This window comes from Pyrgilauda ruficollis, unplaced genomic scaffold (genome assembly GCF_017590135.1).
Source record: "Pyrgilauda ruficollis isolate IOZ18807 unplaced genomic scaffold, ASM1759013v1 scaffold63, whole genome shotgun sequence".
Taxonomy (NCBI): Eukaryota; Metazoa; Chordata; class Aves; order Passeriformes; family Passeridae; genus Pyrgilauda; species Pyrgilauda ruficollis.
Window position 1 is genome coordinate 2,245,360 of NW_024528044.1, and position 20,036 is coordinate 2,265,395.

At 38.1% G+C, this 20,036-nt stretch overlaps 1 protein-coding gene across 4 annotated transcripts in view; it reads right to left on the reverse strand.

Moving 5' to 3' along the window:
- The window catches only part of STRN3 (striatin 3), a 58,863-nt gene extending 38,833 nt beyond the window's left edge, over nucleotides 1–20,030 (reverse strand). For all 4 annotated transcript variants that reach the window (XM_041484088.1, XM_041484090.1, XM_041484089.1 and 1 more), the window contains exons 1-2: nucleotides 19,615–20,030; nucleotides 533–636 (exon numbers count right to left, since the gene is read on the reverse strand). In XM_041484088.1, coding sequence (XP_041340022.1) covers nucleotides 533–636; nucleotides 19,615–19,935 — 425 coding nt within the window. In that variant the 5' untranslated portion in view covers nucleotides 19,936–20,030. The remainder of the gene's footprint in view (nucleotides 1–532; nucleotides 637–19,614) is intronic.
- Between the last annotated feature and the right edge of the window lie 6 nt (nucleotides 20,031–20,036).

A 20,036-nucleotide genomic window follows, 5' to 3' on the forward strand; every position in this document is an offset into this window, starting at 1 on the left:
ACACCTAGTGAGGCTAAGTATGCAAGCATCTACACATGAAAAAAAACAAACAAACAAACAAAAAACTTCAAAATGAACAAACAATTTTAAAGGATTTTGTTCCTTCATGAAACATAGTTTTCATCATGCAACACATACAACATAATTGAAAAGGACCAAGAGAACAGTATTTTTCATCCTTTCCAATTTAATACAACTGAAGCACAGATAAAGGTATAGTAATAAGGTATGAATCCTTTGAGTATGTTCACTCTTACTCAGTATACCATAACTTGAATCCAGAAAAGAGAAATTGTCCCGTTTGTCTATTTAAGATGCAAGTCCAAACATTTTGCAAATTATGCAACTTTTTACTATAGAAGACACTAAGATTTGTTAGAAAACACAAGGTGAAGACAATCAACCTTAAAGACAAGTTTACATAAAGTAAATCAGAATCATCTAATAAGGCATTTCACTTAATGGAAGGGAATTCATCTTAGTCTATTAAGTTTTTTAGGTCAGGAAAAAAGGGAACAATTTGTATACCTACCTTTCTTGTTTTAATGCATATTCTAACATTTTTATTCTTCTCACTAAATCTTTCTTCAAATTTTCTTGGCCCTTTCTTTCCCCTTGTAAAAACGCTATCCGAGCCTGAAAACACACAAAAAAAGCAAAAACATATTTTATTGTCTTTGGTACCCAAAATAAAGCAACAGTCTGTCACACAAGGAAGAAAAGAAGAAGGAAAAAGAAAAAAATTGTGTTTTATTAATTATTTCAGCAAGTCGTAACAACAAAAGTATTTCTACCCCAGACTATTATTTTCTGTTCAAGATGAACCGGTATTAAAGCCTGTGTAGTAAATCTGTAAGAAGGAACAAATGGCAACCATATGAAACATTTTGATATACGCACACGCTTGTGTTCTTAGAACATTATTATCGTAAGTCCTATTATACATTTTCTTCCAAACCAAAAGCCATATTAAATTAGGTACACTGCAACTAGCAATTCACCTTTTAATGCCACCATACTGAACAGATTAAAAAATTATTACATAAATTCAAATACAAATTTACAAATCCATTATAGAGGAAACAGCTATTTTATGGATTCACGTTTTATTTAGTACTGAAAAGAGCTGAATTTTAGACTATCAAGGGACAATTGGGTATAGTGTGCTGCTCTATATGAAGAAAAATAATGATTTTTTTTTTCAAAGCATCAGTCATACTACCCACCTAACATAAAAAGAAGCAAGGAAAACTCCTACTTGCCTGCTAACCTAGAAGAAGATAATAAATTCAACAGAACATACAAGCCATCTCAACTAGCGCAAAAAACTGTAATTGAAAAATAAACATAGTAAGTTTGTCAAGGAAAAAAGTAGTCTCTTCAGTACAAAGTGAAAGGACTTGTGTTTTGATTTTTTCAAGCCAAAATCCTAGGGAAGACAAATGAATTAGCAGATGGGAATACAACATTTAAATGACATTAGTTGATTGGCCATCCTTACAGAAACATGACAAACTCATTTGTCCTCTCTATGACTTTAAATTGACTGAAGTCATTGAGTAGCTAATTCAGTACTAGATTCAATATAAAATTTCTTGGAAAAGGGATTTAGAAAAAGGAAAGGAAAGTAGAGACCACATTGCTCTACTGAGCTCAAGAACACCACCACCATTTCATTACCAAAGGAGGCAGGGGAGGAGGGTGGAAGTGCTGTAATCGGCACCCAATGTATCCGTGAAGATTTTTGTGAAGGGCGTGGTTGCACATTTTCATTACTCAGTGGTTACAGCCTGAAACAGTCTAACTAGGGTGCTAGCACTCTTGCATCGCTCCTTTCCTGAACCCAAGTAGTATCACCATGTAAGACTTCACACATCAGCCCCGATTTTAGCCACTCTGGCCTTGTGCTCAATGGTGAACCAAATTAAAACATGTTTCTTTACCTTGCATAAGCTAAGTACTGGTTTAATCAAATTAAAATCCTAGTGAGAACAAGGCAGTTATGATTATTGCAGTTAAAAGTCTGTCATGAAAGCACTCAACTAACCACTGGCACTTGGTGAGAAACAGTAAGGAACCGAAGTGAGGTAAGAGAGGAGGGACTGGGAAGGAAACAACACTAACACAACACCAAAAAACCCCAAGCATACCCTAAGAGACTGTACTGTTTGCACAGATACGTAAAGATAAAAGGTAGAGAACATGATCCAGAATCAGCAAACCCAACAAACCCAACTATACTCAACTGCAACTATACTAGATTCCAAAAAAACACTGCAAAAATTACTCTAATCAAAAAGAAAGTTAACAGCCTTCTGCAGAAAACTACAATTACATGTAATTTCCACTCCCCTAGTACCCAGGGCAGCAAATGACCAATTTCACAAGTCTAAGATACTATGCCACTTTTCACCAGTCAATGCACAGTTGTTCCACAGCACACATAAAAGAGTTACAAGTGTGTTTTTAATAAAAAAAAAAAAAAAAGTTACCTGCACATTTGCACAACAGCATACTACAAACACTTGGTAGTTACTGGCTGCCCACAGACTCCATTTACAAAAATAAACTCAGAACTACTCTGGTAGTTATCTAATGAGGGTCATGAAAGCCCCTATGCCCTTTGACTTGAACGCAGTTCTCAACTCTTTCCAAAATTAAGGTCTTCTGTAAGTGATGGGCTTCTCCCCTTTACTTTTCTTCCATTGGCCATCACCCTTTTGTAACTGTTTGACAAATCTTAGCTGCAATTGTTGACCCTTATTTCAATCTCGGAGAGGAAAATAATGTAATTGTAACCTACATAGAGGGAGGCATCTGCATCCTAAATGCTCACGGACGAACTTTTTCCTTGGAAACGCTTCTGGAGTACTTGGCCACACAGAATGAAGTCTCCATACTTGAAAGTATTGCCTAGACCTCATACTTTTCAACCAGACAACTTAATGAGCTACGTGATCTTGAAAATTAATATACTACAGAATAATTGTATAAAAATAAAATCTAAAAAAATATAATAAAATGCCAACAATTTAACTTTACAAAAAGAGCCCAAAACTAAAATTTTCTATACAACAGTATTTATAACAGTCTTTAGAGAATCCAATAGGTTGAACAGAAAGGTTCATACAAGAACACACTGTGCAGTTAAGGCTCTGACATTTTTGTCAATATTATCAGACTTTTATCAGAATTGCTTTCTGTAATTGTTTGTATACATATTTGACTGATTTCAGGATTTATTACTCTTTCTTACTGTAACCATCACATGGCTAAAACACAGCAGAAGTTAGCTATGCAGAAGTTAAGAGCTCACTCTCTAGAAACACAGAAAATCAATTTAGTCTTGAGGAATACTTAGTTATCAAGACCTTCAATACAAAACCAAGGATCAGATCACCACAACTCTGCGCTAGAAATTAACCAACTTGCTTCCTTCAGTTTTGAACTGAGAAAGGACAAGTGTCAAACCTGATACACTGCATGACCATGAGCCCTATGAATTAATACACCTCCTTTTTTGAAAAGCGGTAATCTCAGGGTCGATGAAAGCACAGAAGAAACAAACTGCACTCAGGGGTGATACAATTAGGTTCCATACACAAAGACAAATGCTCAAAAATTATATCTACGTAATACAACTTGCACAATCCTTACATACCCACTTCCTTTGAAACAGTTCTCAGGAGAGATAGATTTGATACAATTTGTAAATATACTTATGACTTAAGCCTGTGTAGCACAAAAACTGGAAAACAAAATGGCACACAACAATTTCATACTCATCTTTCCACCCCACACTCCACCCTCCCCAGTTACAACAGAATTCCTTCCACTGCCTTTAACTGATTTGCAAGTCCCCAGGCTGACACCAAGAGGAGCAATCCTCTTCCACCTCCTATTTCTGTTCCATCTACTGTGCTGACTTAGCTGCTTGCGTTGACACACATCAAGTCTACTGAGAAAATCACTGTTTATTTTCTACTTGGTTCTGACTTACATCAGGGTCCTGATCCTACTCTGTAAAGCCACAGCGTAGTAACCCACAGAGGGAATAACTCAGCCTGGCACAAGGGGCGCAAACAGGACACTGAAGTAACAACCCCTTTTCAGTGACAACATTGTCTTAGCTCAGCCTAAACTGACCATGATATCATAACTTGCATGTCTAGGGCTGAAGGGTTTAAAAAACATGAGCAGAGAGAATAAGAAAGTCAAATACAAGTCTTAACTCTTCTGAATTGAAAATTCAATCAAAATGCATTTTTAAAAATGTATTAGCAAGAAAATTTCTTAAGGGGGAGAACACCACATTCTTTTATAAAGCATATAATAGTTCTGTAAGTAAAAATATGGCCACTCATGGTTTACAAAAATCCAACTGGATTTAGTTGTGCACAGGTTCTGTTAGAACAGTTTTCAACCCAGGTAAGGATTGTATTTCCAATTTTTCAAATCCTAACCAAGGCTTTAATTTTCAGGGCAGGTTGCTTCTCTTCTACCAGCCTGTAAATTCTTGTATTTTCAGTATTTTCACAAAGCCCTGAGATCGCACTATGTTTCTACAAAACTGACATTTAAACAACTCTGGGCTCCCTCTACACCTTGGCCCTCAGCTGCAAGTAAGAGTACCACCACACCAACTTACTCAGCTTTATTATGAAAGTGAATTCAGCGAGCTTTGAGAAGTAGTTAGAGTGACACATACTTTGTATTTGTGCAAGGGTGCATTAAATAATGCCTGAAACTAGGCAAGATAGAATTCAAGGATAAAAAGAATTACTGAATAGCTACTTGAACAGTATGGAGCCCAGGACAACGAATTGTCTGGGGTTAAAAAACTACAAAATGCACATAAAGAAAGGAACACATAAAAATTCTAACATGTAATATTCTACACTTTGTAAATTTAGTATTGTTTTAACTGCATGTTGCATTTAAGACAAATGCATTTTGTAGCTGAAAGGGGTTTAATCTTTTAAATAGGAAGTCTGACCATACTCAAAACAGTCAACAGTCTTCCACCAAAACTCTAAGACCTCAAACAAGAAACTTTCCCTTAAATTACAGGAAAATTAAAAATCACATTTCAATGATACTACACATCCTTAGTACGCAATTACACTGTTCGATAAAAGTGTAGCAGAAGACTTAAAATAGTTTACTAAATTACTTAACACATAACTTTAGATTATTCAAAATATTGTATATCATTTGGAAACTCATATATCAAAATTTAAAGGAAAAGTTTTCTGGGAAGAAAATGAGGGTTGTTTTCCCCCCAGCCTTATTTTGAAAGAAACTCCTAGAACTTCAGAATTATTCCCTACACTTCATACAGCACCAAGCACAGCAGCACTCACATTAAAATTGCACTTTATTGCTTTAACAGCCCAGAAAAGCTAGACAAACTTCACACTGATCAAATGTATTTCTCTAAGCCATTGAGCAACACAGAGGGAAGTTATTACAGCATTTTGGGAAGGTAAAATTGCATAGGTAACCTGAAGGTTATATAGTAGCTAGGATATCCACACAGGATTTGGTAGTCTCATTTTCTTAATAAATTCTGACATGCCATATTTAAAATACTTGTTGAGCATCTCAAACCTAGTGAAACATATTAAAGGGAAAAAGAGGCATGAAAGAAACCTGGATGGTAAAGCATGGAGGACTTATTAAAAGCCTTCTCTTCCACTGCTGAAACACTAACACATTCCTGTACAACTCAAACAAAATTCTAATGAGTTTACCAATACAGGACCACACTCAGAAAATACTCTTTCCATTTCAGTTCTAAATATTGTTAACTCTTAGTCTCTGTAAATTTATTTTGAAAAAACTCAACTGTATGTGAAGTCATTCCAGCTGTGCACTGCTTGTGTTTTGTTTTTCTAAAGTCCATTCAGACTTTTAGGAGGAAGGTAGGAAAGACCTGCAGTAATTTTGAAAGAAGTGCAATACCCTGAAACTACTCACTGCACACATTAAGCGTATGCTTATCCTAGTAGGGTATGTCACAAACCTCAAAACAACAGGAACATTTTATGACACAATAATACTAATCTAATCTTGATTTTAAAACGTTTATTATACTGAAAGTGAAGCAGAATGGTTTTGGAAAACTAAAAAATACTGAGGAGGTGGAAGATTTGACTCTGAACAGTCATTTAAGAGTGAACACAGCTGTGCAGCTATCAAAGTTCCAGTTCCCATTCACAAAAGGGAACCTGAACATAAGAGAAGCCTTCAGCTTCAGTTTTCAACAAACAGTTTGAAACTTCAACTCCTTCAGAACAACTAAAAGCAAAAGTAAGTTTTAGTGCATTCTTACAGATTTGATAATGTTTATATATTCATTGTGAATGCAATTAATCCTTAAAACTGTCAACTGATGACTAAAAGAAGAGACCTTGACTACAATAAATAAATACTGGAAGACAAAAAAAATTAGAAACAAAACTCACATATTAACAGAAGATCTTCACTTCATAAAACAAGCTCAGGTTAAAGATGTGGGGAAAAAAACCCAGATTTTAACAACTGGTTAATAGCAGTGTACATTTGAACAACGCTTGCAAATAAAGAAGGTTATTTTCTACACAACCTAATAAACGGTCAGTTAAATATGGGGATAGCGAACTACTACACTTAGAGCAGCAAAGCTAAAATGTTTGCTGAAGGTCACATTTTTACAGATCTTTTCCATTTGAGCTAATGATAATTTCTTGCTCCCCAATTTATACTTTTTTCAAAGACTGAAGTGATCACTTTCTGATAGCTTGTTAAAAACAAATCCTAACCACTAGAAAAGTGACATACTGGAGCAACTTTTGGACAAGAGCAGCAGAAACAAGAAATCCAGCTAGCTCTAAGGAGGTTAATGACACAGCTGACATATAAGAGGATTTACTCATTCCTAAGTCCCCATCAGTCTGCAGTGAGTATGGGAAAGACCCGGCTCACAAAACTTTCTCCTTTCCTTAACCTATCCTTCCTCTTTCCAACTCTCACCCCATCAGTCACATTCAAAGGTTTGCCTCTTCACTACTGTCAAGTTTAATCAGCTTCTTCAACCAACTCAGAGAAAATCCTCTTCTGTAGCTGGGTCAAACTTCTAAGTTACAACTCACATTCAGCATACAACTGCCTCCATTCTATCACTCTTCCTGAGAATTTTTTTCCTGAATAATTTTTTTCTTAGGATTTTTACAGCCACTCACTTAACCAAAGTGGTATTTACAACAGTACAGTAACAAAACTCATACAAATCATAATTGTGTTTTTAAAGTCCAACAACCCTCTAAACATCATGGTTTGTAAACAAAGTAAACCAACCCTCTGTCCATAAACTTTTATCCAGTAAAAAGAAGTCAGTGGATGTGAGGAGGAAAAAAGAGAGACTACATGTCCAAAAGAAGTAGAAGGCACTAAAACCAATGGATTCACACTCTGGTAGCATTCTCCTCAAGGACTAAAATGTACAAGTCTAAAAACTGGAAATGATAAAACCTTTTTTTTGAGTAATAAATGCAAATGTCTTGGGAGTTTATCATTCATTGACCACTCTTGTAGTAGTGTTCTTCATGAAAGAACAGGCTTATAATACTTTGTTTCAGTTTAAAACTTGCCAAACAATGAGCACAGTTTCATTTATAAATTGAGTCTTCCTTTTCAACTTCAATCCCAGAGACATGCCTTCAGAAAAGTAAGATCCTGCCTAGGAATGTGTAAAAACTTTCATCTTCCTGAAAGCACATTCTACTCTGTAACACTCAATTATAACATTAGCTTCGGGAAAAGTGAAAATAATCTGGTCATTATCATCAACAGACTGTAGAAGAACTACCAAAATGCTCCATGCCACAACGTCAGAGTAACAGTCACTGTCCCTATATACCAACTCTCCCTCTCCCCAAAATCAGACATCAGACCCAAGATGCAGCAAATTTTATCTGAAGGCCATTAAACAGGCATTATTTCTTTATTCAACTGACAGTTAACAGGAATGCTTGGAGCCACTACATAATCTAAGCAGACACAAATGCTCATTTTGATTTCAAAAAATGCCCACTCTTTTATCTCCAAGTTTTCTTCACCAATATCAACATAATCTACTGAGAAATTACAATCTTCCCATTCAAATATCAAATGCCATCACATAAGATAATCAAACAGCCAAGTAAAACATAGGCAGCAAAAGTAATTCTTACTAGTTATAAGCACTTACTATTCTATGAAGTGTCTGAACACTGTATTTCAACTGCACTTCTTAAGCAGGTTAAGTAATCCATGAAAAATGTTTGAAAGCAAGCTCCAAAGATGTAAGGTTCCTAATAATAATTTAAGAAAGCTCTGCAAACAAACACAAATTAAACTAACTCCCTTTACAATTCAGACTGACAATACAAGTATCCTCCCCCAAAGAACTTCCTGAAGTTCAAGTCACAAAGTAAAACTAATAATCCTCAATCTGTTTTCTTAACAGACTTTCTATGGAATTGTAATTTGTTTCACATCAGTTTTTCCAATAAATAAAATAAAAATTTAAGTGTTCATATGCCTTTTACAGAAAAAAAGTTTATACAAGATGTTAGGTGATCACCCATTGCATGATGTGTTTATCCCGCTGTGCATTGGACATTTTGTCCAGAACGATCCTCTGAGAGACAGTATCAAAACCTGAACTGAAATTCAAAAGGATTACATCAGCTGACTTTACCTGATCAACAAGGTGGGTTACCCGGTCATAGAAGGAAATCAGGTGTGATAAGCAGGACTTTCCTCTCATGAAGCCATACTGGCTGTCACCAGTGACTGTGCTGTCTTTCAGGTGTTTTTCAATAGCACCTGAAATAAGCATCTCCATGATTTCACTGAAGAGGGACTGACAGGCCTGTTGTGACCAGGGTCATCCTTCTTCAAAACTGGGATGTTCCAGTCAATTGGCACATCTCCAGATGTGCCAAAAATTAGCATTTTTTCACAGATGAAAAGGAATTCTTACTGGACTATCATCTGGTAAGAAAGTATTGCAGGTTTGCACTTCTAAAATCCATTAAGTCATGGTATTTTCCAAATGTCTGTGCTGGAAAAAGCCCACAACACAGCTTCAATACCAATGACAAAAGCTGATTCTTGTTAAAAATATCAGCTATCAACTTTAAGTATTCCCTCAGTCAATTAACAAAACTATATACAGCATTTCCTATGTATACTTTCTATTTTTAAACATTCTGTACGTTACTCCAGTATGAACTGCTTAAGAGATGCAAAGTTTGTGAGCAGTACCTTCTCCACAGAAAAACTAACGGAAACAGACACAGACAAGCTCATGGACAAGGATGAGTCAAGTCACCAGGTTTGACAACCAATGCCAAAATACCCTGTTAACCACAGATTACACAGTGTTTCAAACACTTGAGAAATACTCTTGGCCAACACAGGCCATGTCACCACAGCATGTATTCTGAAAACATTTAGCATCATCATTGATGTCATCTATTAATGACATGTTCTACATAAAGTAGTGCTAAAATAATTCCTAAAGAAATTTCACTTCACTTTGAAGTCTCCAAAGTAGTTGTCTGTCCAGACCCAAACTCTCATATTTAACCATGCAACAATACTCAGAGATTCAAAAGAAACTGCTGAATTTGCTTTCATCTTCTCTCTATATTACTGAAATACAAAGAATAAGGGTGATCAAAACAGATCTGCAATTTTCACATAATGCTATGGAATGGTCCCAACTTCCAGCACAAACTGATTGCAAAAAACAGACTGAATTGCAATGGAACCAGAACAACTGTAAGGAAAATTCTTCAAGAAAGGTCAGGATTACTTTGCAGTTGTTGAGTCTTAGAATGTAGACTGCAAGGGTTCTCATACATTTTCTTCTACCTTTAATTTTTCAAGAACATCTTCCTGCCCTGGACAGGCGTATTCAACAATCTAGCAACAAACTATCAAACTACTTGTACTTTGATACTTGCTATCAATAACCTGTTGAGGTCTCTGTTTCAGTTATTAAACAAGAAGGTCATTCATTGCCTGTCTCAGTAGACACTAGCTATGTTAACTACATTCCACCTGTTACAGTAGAGATAGCACTGGCTTCCCTCTCATTTAACCAAGAAATCCCTTAGCTCCCTCAGTTCCAAAGTCCAGATCTTCATTTAAGTGTAATGCCTTAAGAAAAAGCACGGGAAGAACATATAAACTCAATAGCACTAGATTAGACTACAGAGTAATAGATAGCTTCTTGCGAATTCATTTCTATTTCCTCTGTGTCTCCATGCAGAAAGGATTCATAAATTTTCATTGCATAAAAATTATGTCAGTATGTTTTACACTTGTTGCCTGATTATTTCTCTGGCTGTCCTGCCAAAACAAAATAAATACAAGAACTCCAAAAAACAAAGTAACAAAACAAAACCACCCCAAAAAAATACCCACACAAAGAAAACAAGAAACGACAACAAAAAGGAGTTACCCAGCTTCACACATGTATCTATCACTCTCACAGTGGGATTTTTAAGGTGAAGTTCCAGTCTGCTGTGTCATACCCCTTAAATGAAACAATTTTCTACTGTAAATTAAAAAACCTCTGAATAAGTCTAAAACACAGTGAGGCACCTAATAAGGCTACCTCTCAGACTCCTTTTTGATTTAGCAAGAAGACTGAATTCTAAATGGATCAGTCTTCAAGATGTTATTTCCAGACCCCAAAGTGGTTTTATGTCACTTTTTCAGCATTCTTTTCAAAACTGTTACTCAACAATGGGACATCATACTACAATGTTGATTCTGCCAGTTTTGCACAGATCACAAGACAGAAATCACTTCCCAATTTCTGCATTTATAACTCCCTTACAGCACTTATAAAACCAAGGATCATTCAGGGGTTTTATTAATTTCTTTTAGCAGGAAATTCACAGAAGTCATGGAAGACAACAACTCAGCATGACTACTTCAGCACAAGTTCATCTTCAGCTGGAGTTGCTCATTCTGTCATTATCATTTCTATTTTCTGTATTCCTCCTAAATGCACAAATCTTGCAAATAGCATCCTTGAAACAAAACCCAAAAGTAGTTACACACCTTGGACCATCACTACCTAAATGGATCCACATACAGTATTTTAACCACTTGACATTTTTGGGAATACACTCTGCTAGTAAAAGAATTTTTTTTCCAATAAAGTCACAACTACAACCAATAAGATTAATTATGTATATACACACCAAAAGACAGTATTTGAATTTAGTTAAATTAAAAATGTATTTACTGTCAGCACCACTATGTTGGCATAATATTCCATTAACATGAACTGACAAAATGCCACATTTGGAGCTCCATTACATCGTTAATACTAAATAGAAATTAGAATATTAAGCTAATTCTCTTTACTATTATTAGTATTTGTACTACAAGAGCATATAAATAAGAGTGCAGTTGTACACTTTGTAGTAAGGCAGGTTCTTACAGTCACTACAGAGTTGGAAAGGAAAGGGAGGAATTGCAGTGTGGCAACCATCCTCAAGAATGTACCCTTCCTCTCCAAAATCAGAACAATTATTTGTTATTTAGGAATAAAGACAAAAGCATGACCTACAGCAGACTGTGAACACAGTGACCTAACTGACTTAGGCTGTTCTAGTGATGAACACTCACGTCAGTGTTCATCAGATGCAGGTCAGTAGCACACATTCTCAAGGGACCAAGAAGTAATAAAGTTGCTGAATGTAAGAAGCCATACATATAATAATATATATACATACATATATAAAAGAATAGAATCTTACAGAATGTACAGAGCTTTGCATTAAGGCAGTGGCAATACTGACAATAACAAAATTTAATATAACCAAGTTAATGGAATTAAAGTTATGGAAGAGTAAGACAGTCAAAATAAAGTGTATAATGCAGTATTTTTAGTGAGGCATAACAGAAAGTTGACAAGGAGCAGGTATTTTGCACCTCCTAAATGTTAATCTGGCTTCCTGGCACAGAACATCACCAGCACTGTCTAATTTACACCACTTCACCAGGGAGTTAACAGAGACAGTAGTCCTGCCTTCTACCAATACAACTGTACTAACCTTGCTGAAGATACGAAACAGAATAGGTGTTATAAAATTTGTAAACCTGTTTAAATGCTCTGCTCAAACTTTCTTCTCAGACTTCTGCTTGCCAAAGTAGGATCTTTTCTTTTCCCAATCTCAATGGGTACAGCAGGATTCTGTTCCGGCACCCTGGGGTCTCATCCTCAAGGAATGCAAACCACCACAGTTTCAACTTAAATACTGGAGTCAAGCATTCTCCAGCTTCTTACAGTGGTCACTGGCATAAAGTCAAGGGACCTTCTTTGGGTTTTTTTTCTTCTAGGAAGAATACTATAGGATCATCAACCTCAAATTTGGTAGCAGTTAAGGAGGGATCATATTTTGAGTGAAAAGAAAACGAGGTGAACAACTGGAAGAAATTGTAGAGCAATCAACCCATTAAAAAATATATATATATATATATAAAATCAGAAAGACCTTCAGGCATCTGGACTTACTGAAGGTCATCCTCTATTTCAGGATCATTTCAATTAGCATTCAGAGAAGCACGTTTTTTTCAGAATGTTACAGCCAACACATGCAGGATTTTTGCATACACAGTAACTTCAAATAAACCTAGGAATGCACTTCTTCTCTCATCAAGGAGAATTTGTTCTGGAATCACAAAAATGTATTTTACCTTTAATTGCCAAGAGCAGGCTACCTCTAATTAGACATTTTTATAAAGATACTATAGTGGAACTGCAGAAGATACTGTAGAAAAATCTACAGACTGCTTATGCTGTATCTTCAAGACTGGTCCTGAAGAACAGCCAGCTTAATTATGATTGGCTCTTAATACCTCTTGCACTGATAAAGGCAGAAGATATCATTAAACTAAGTATCCTGCTAAGCACAGCTTAGGATAATACAAGAACAGTCTGAGTGACAAAAAGTAACCATCATCCCATAGGCAAACAAAGCTCTTGCAAGTCATACATTTCTCCTGAAGATACATCAAATCACTGGAGGATCCAACTTCCCTAGCCACTCTTCATCAGTTAAGAAAAATAAATCCATTATCGCTTTCTCCTAATTTCTTAAATGACAAGAATGATCAAGAACACCCACCACTACCTCAAAACCTACTTTCAACGTGAAATAAATAATTATACCCATAGATACTTCAACCCTCACAAAAAATTCTCCAAAATGAGATTTCCCAAAGAGCTATTAAATATGTATAGGTATAATTGCAGTGAAACTAAGAGATAAAATGAATGCCCAGTGTTTAAAAAAAGAAGTAATTCTTCACCAGGAAGTATTATATAACTTATCTGCCACACACTTCCACACTGTGCCTAAAAGAAAACCTCACCAGAGTAACTGTTATAAAATGACAGTTCTGTGCACTGATTCTAAGTAAGAGATTATTGCAAATAATCATTTATGAAAAGGCAATTATTTTATTATTACAAAAGGTATAAAAACCACTTTTATACCAAGTGTTGCTAGAAGGGTATTATTTAGAAACAATATTCCAGAAAAAGTTACACAACTACTACACTGACCAGTATCCCGTACATAAACCGCAGAGCTACCCAGGTATTTCCTGTTCCTGTTTTTACATGGAGCTTAATGTAATTCCATGTCCTGCACTCTTTTATTGTTTTGCTTCCATGAGGTGAATACTGCAAGAAAATTTTACAGAAATGCTGAAGACCTAAATCAAAAATAAAATTGGAAGAATAGGTTCATCCATATACAAAAAGGAAGCATCTCTGCACACTTTAATTTGGAAGTCTTGCCAAGAAGCCTATGAAGAAAGACAGTATTTACCCAGAAACACAGAAGAACTGACTTCCAACCTTCAGGGAACCTCAAGTTTTACCAAGAAGTGCTGTGCCTGTTAATGCAGTTGACTAAACAGCTATGGAAGCCACAGTAGTGAAACCCTTGATTATGTCTAATTGCCCTCTACCCAAAACACACAGAATTCTCAATTCAGTGCTTTAAACTTAAAAGAAATTTAACTCCATAAAATACTTAGCTGTTTTCACCATTACCTTAGAAAAATTATTAATGAACAGAATCTTCTGGGTTTTAAATTCTTACACATATGTTATTTCATGCAGAAAAAAATGTCATTATAAAAAAGGTATTAAATACTCAAATATTTTATCATGTGAATAAACCTTAGTTATTTGGACCACGATGTATTCTGCACCCCGCTACAGCAAGCACCTGAACAGTTTGGACAAAAAGAAGTTAGACAGCTCTGATGCATGCATTACCCACACTCCTCGTGGCATTTACAACTATCACGAGTAAGAATGCTGACCAACTTCTTACTACCTACTTCATTTTATTTTCAGTCAGTGTTGATCAAGTATCCCTTGGGGTTTTTTTAAGGATTGCTTTAGATTTAGTTAAGCTAATTTCATAATAAATATGGAGATTCACCTGTAAGATCCAATGAAATAGCAGTTTATTAATTTATCATATTCCAACTATCTAGAAAGCAATTGATAAACAATTCTGTGGTTAAAAGACACTGTGCATTTCACAACACTAGCATCTGAATTTCCTGCCTTAACTTTGAATATTATATCACTATTAATGCCTCTGATATCAATCAGGGTTAGTTTTTTTACGAAACACAGTACTGAAACAGCATCAAAATAGCACTAAATATATTGTCAAACAATCAAATCAAAGCATTTTCCTGCCCATTGCAGAGAAGCTAGAACCACATGATCTTTAATGTTCCTTCAAGCTCAAACTGTTATATGACTCCATTTCAAAGCTACCTTATTGGTCAAGAGAATGTAACAACAGCTTGCCTAGTCAGACCGATAGACCTCAACCTCAGTATGCCACTTACAGCCACAGGCTAACAGGCAGTTCCACAGGACTAGCACAAAAACAAAAGAATAAACCTCACAAAACATTTAAAATCTCAGAACAGTTGTAAATCAAAAAGACAGTATCTTTTAGACCCCACAGGAAATTTTCTTCCATGAACTTATCCAAACACTTTCTGGCCCAAGAAAATGTCAGCATTTATGGCAGTCCCCTGCACAAAATGCTTCTAATTCCTGAAAAGTCAGGGTTTTTTAAAAGATATTTATTTTTACTGTATGCCCCCTAGTTGCTGAGAAACAGATTGTGGCCAACAAACTAACAACCATTCTATAACACTCATAACCACTTCTACTTGCAATCTATCATCAAAACAAATTATTTGCAAGCCAAAAGCAAGGCAAAGTCTATAATGAAAAGAATTAATTTTTCCTCCAAGTTTAAGAGAGAAACATTCCCAACAGTATCCCCCCATCACTCCTTCAAACCTGTAACAAACTAAAACAAGGAACATACAGGTAAGTATTTCAGCTATTGAGTCTTGCTACACTTTGGAAATGCTGAAATACAGCATAACTGTATATACACTCTGAACATGATCTCATTTTGTTCACAATATCAATAATTTACATATGTTATCTGAGGATACATTTCTTTTTTAAAGAACATCCTGTATAAAATTCCTTCAATGAGTCTGCTCCATCATCCCCAGCAGAAAGGGAAGTGGGGAGGCATACAAGTAAAATCTGAAATTTTTTCTAACACCTAAATAAAGAATATTAGAAAATATGCTTCCATAATGTCTCTAAATATTTTGGGGAAAAAGCATTTGTAAAATAGGATAAACTAGGAACTTCAGTGGTGCACCACCAAAGATGTCATGTTATAGGACAGAAAATGTATTAACGGTCATAGTAATCTTTATGCAAACCTAAGTTAGTTGAGAGGCTGTATAATGTGTAAAGCAAAATTGCATATATTTTGTTCTGAGTGTTTATGTTTCTTAATTATTCTTCCTATTTGTTAAAGCATTTGGAAGCAGCATCTACTGGCAATTCTCTCCCAACATATTCTTGTGTGATTCTGAAGTATCAGAAAATATTCAATCTGGTTTTCATGTCGTTCAGAAAACCTGAATAAACTGCACAATTGAGACTTCTATTCCAGACAAGCATTATCAGCCTGTAAGCCCCATAAGATCTCTCAATTGTGGATCTCCCAAAGTTACAAGCCTTCCTATGCTACTCCTTTTTTGACACAACTTTATCTTCCTAAAGAGTTTCTGTGCATATCTACAGGGTTTTCCCATCCAAGTTTCCTTTTCTTTTAGGATACTATGGAGCCACTTACCACCTTGAACAACTGGTTATTTCTAACAAATACATAACATTCAATATGGACTTGCTGTAACTCCTCTTAAGTGCATACATGTCTTAGAAAATACCATTTATCTCAGCATAACAGCTGGTCATTACTGACCAACATCAAGATCATTAGACTGGCAGATCAAAGTTACATTGCTACAGTGAAAAGCTTTTAGTTCACTAAATAGTGAACAGATCGTGTCCATTACTTGCAGTGAACAAGACACTACACAAGGCCAGACAGCTTATTTTCAACACAACAACCAGTGAAAGCTTGAGAAGTCATTGCAGCAGCCAATATTACAAGGGAAAGGAAAGAAGTGTATGTTTCAAGTATTGCACTCCCGACTGTACTGTACTTGATACTGGTTTGCACACACAGATTTGTGTAATGATTATGCTGCTTCACTTCTGCACACAAGCAGAACAGCATGCACCTGAGGAGTTGGAAAGACAGCATAAAACTATTAACATTTTAGATTCAAAGCCTGATGTAAATGCAGATCTAAGTCTACCAGTACAAGACTTCAGATCCAAAAGGCTTAAGACCCTCTGTCAGTCATCACAACCATGGCATAAACCCCAGCCCAATGAAGTAACACATGCTTTATTTATAAAATTGAGTCCCATAGGTGGATCAACAACAACCAAAAAAAGTCATTAAAAGAACCCAGAAAGAATAAACTGTTACTGCAGATCCTATCTCCCTTCACGATCACCCCTCTATCCAAGGAGCACTCCTACAAGGGGTGCCAATTCCTCCAGTCACTTGAACTACACAGGTAAAGAAAGGGGGTGGGTGGATAAACCATACAGAAGGCCCATTAATTCCTACACAGGTAGAAAAGTACCTTCTTCTTCTTTGGAATAATAAATTCATCTGTTCAGAACACATAAATAAAATCACACATATTGGCAAGTCATTTGGTTTTTCACATAAAAAACTTTTTTATAAAGCATTGTTAGCAAAGTTATAAAGAACTTGCAATGGCCAGCACTGAGAAGCACAGTTTATAGAGTTTACTGTCATCTTGAGAGAATGAAGAAATAAGAATGAAATTACCTGTATTGCATCAGGAGAGTTGCAGGTAAATCATCCAATACCCACTTCCACATAAATTATCTACTGCCAAGCTATGGAATTCCTGTTTTCCTTTCAATCAGAAGGCCTCAATCACCAAAAAACTCACACTTGACATATGATTAACATTCTGATTAGCTTCAAGAGACAAAACTTTTGTTTGGGATCCAAACTATTCGTTTTACTGGCAACAAAATATGCTGTCACTTCACAAATTAAGTTGCAGAACAAACAAAAACCCCACAGACCCAGTAAACATCTATCTTCAAAAAATATTCACAACACATTCCTGTATCAATTTTCACTATTGTATAGGTTATGACCTAAAATCCAAGGGTAATGTCCTCCCCCCTCCTACCCTGGGCCTCCAAAGTTATAAAAAAAACAACCAAAAACACCCCTGTGCATAGGCACGGTGCAGCAACTCCGCTGCCTCAGTCCCATGACATTTGCACATGTGTATCAATCAACACGCACATAATCAGGGACAGAACTGCTACTGTACCTCCACAGACACGCAGAAGAAATGGTATGACCATGGACAACAAACAGCAACCACAAACAAAAAGCAGCAGAGTTGGCTAAGAGTGCATCAGTGAGTCTAGAGGCCATATGAGTTCAGAGAAGCACTTAATCAGTCAGACACAACTTTTCAAGTCTCCGGAATACTCTTCCTGTTAGGGTACAGCAGTACCTCGTTTTAAAGTAACAAGCCCATACCTAAAACAAATATTTCAAGGTGTTTTTGTCTGGTGATGAATAACACTAATCAACTTATGTAAAAACATAATGCTATATCACTAAGATGCTAGAGAAAACAGGAGAGACAGCCAATTGCTCTCTGCTATAAACACCCACCCATGTTCACCATGGATTTTAAATTCAGCCATTTCACAAGGTTTAAAATGGTAAGACTTAGAGTAAGTGAAAGAAACAGTAAAACCTCTTCAACTGTTTCCCTTGGTGGTTTTGGGTTTTAATTCTTTCTTAATTATAGTTGTAACAAAAAGAGTGCAAAATACATGCTTATTATAGAGCCAAGAAGTTCCCAAAGAATTGCCCAGGCTCAGGCATACTTCTTGGTTCTGAAATCTGAAAGTAAATGCCTTGCAAACGCCGGCTGCTGTTGCAGCGCAGTTTGACGGAATGCTACTTCAAGACCATAAACATTCATTCAGTACAAAAATCCAAAAAAAATTTTCTGGAAGCAATAAAGTCTGCTAATATTTTTTTACGTTTTTATTATGTACATTTCTGTCCCATAAAAAGATAATGGCTCCTGTGTGGATACCGCACATTCAGTGGATTTTGCAATCTGTTCATAAACTGGTAACGGTCTATGCATGTTTTTTTTTTACTTGCAAAAGTAATTAGTAAAATTATCCTATTACTAAAAGCAAACATTAGTGGCAAGAAATTTATATTGCAACTCCAACACTTGCTCTCTATCCTGAAAAGTTATTCCATTTCCGTTCCTGAGACGAAGCTGGTATTTTCATGTATACTGAAATGACCACACCGCAGACTTATCGATTCCTCGCTCTTCTCCGATATGAAATCTCCAAAGAAGCGAGTCCGAAAGAAAGCGAGAACAGATTCGACCCATCTCTAATTGCATGCCTAGCTAAGTCTTTTACTTATGATTTACCTGAACTCCTTTTCCTCGTCCTGCCCTTGCTCGGGAGGCAGGGCCGCCTCCTAACTCCCTCTTTTCCCTCCAAAGCCAGAGTTCGCTGAGCTGCGGGGAGGTGTCAGTCCTCCCTGCCAGGCCCGGAGGCTCTGGCTGTCGGCAACCCGGACGGGGCCGAGGAACCCCGGAGTCATTGTGCTGCGGGAGCCGACCGCAGCTGTCAAGGCGCAGCGCAGCTCGCCCCGCCGGCGGGGAGGAGGGGGAGGAGGGTCACAGCCCAGCGCCGCGGCAGCGCCCTCCCGCCCGCCCTTGCCCGGCCGCGCTCCGGGCCCCGCACCGCGGCTCCGGGCGAGCGGCCTGCGGGGCCGGGGCCGCTCCGGAGCCGGGCGGGCGCCATGCTACAAACCAAAATGGCTGCCCCGGGGAGGGAGCCCGGCTCGGGCCTCCGCCGGTACCGCCGCTCCGCCCGCCGGACCTCGCCCAGGTACCGTCCCCGGGCCACGACGACCGGTTCGGCCTCGAGGGCCCCGCGGAGCCCGCTCGCCCAGGCAGCGCTGCCCCCGCATGCCGCGCGCGGCCCGGCCCCCGGAGCCAGCCGGGCCAGTCCCAGATCGCCCTGGCACCCCGTACCTGGAGCTCGGCCCGCTCCACCTCCCAGTGCGCCCTCTCCATCTCGAAACGAGCCCACTCGTGCTGGATGTAGTGCAGGATCCCCGGGATGGTGTAGTGCTGGGGCCGGGACAGCTCGGCGGGGCCCGCCGCCTCCTGACCGGCCGGGGCCGCGGGGCCCTGGGGCTGTGGCTGTTGCCCTCCTCCTCCGCCGGCTCCAGCCCCCACGCAGCCCCCACCCGACTGCAGGTTCATGTTCCCACCCGCCTGCGGCGGCGGCTGCTGTGGTCTCGGGGCGGCCGCCATCCCACCGCCTCCTCCGGCTCCTGGGTGCTCGTCCATTGTCTGCGGGGAGCCCTCCTCCTCGTCCCGCGGCGGGGGCCAGGAGCAGGGGCCGGGGAGGGGGCGAGCGGCGCTGGCTGGGGCGGGGAGGAGGGGGCGGG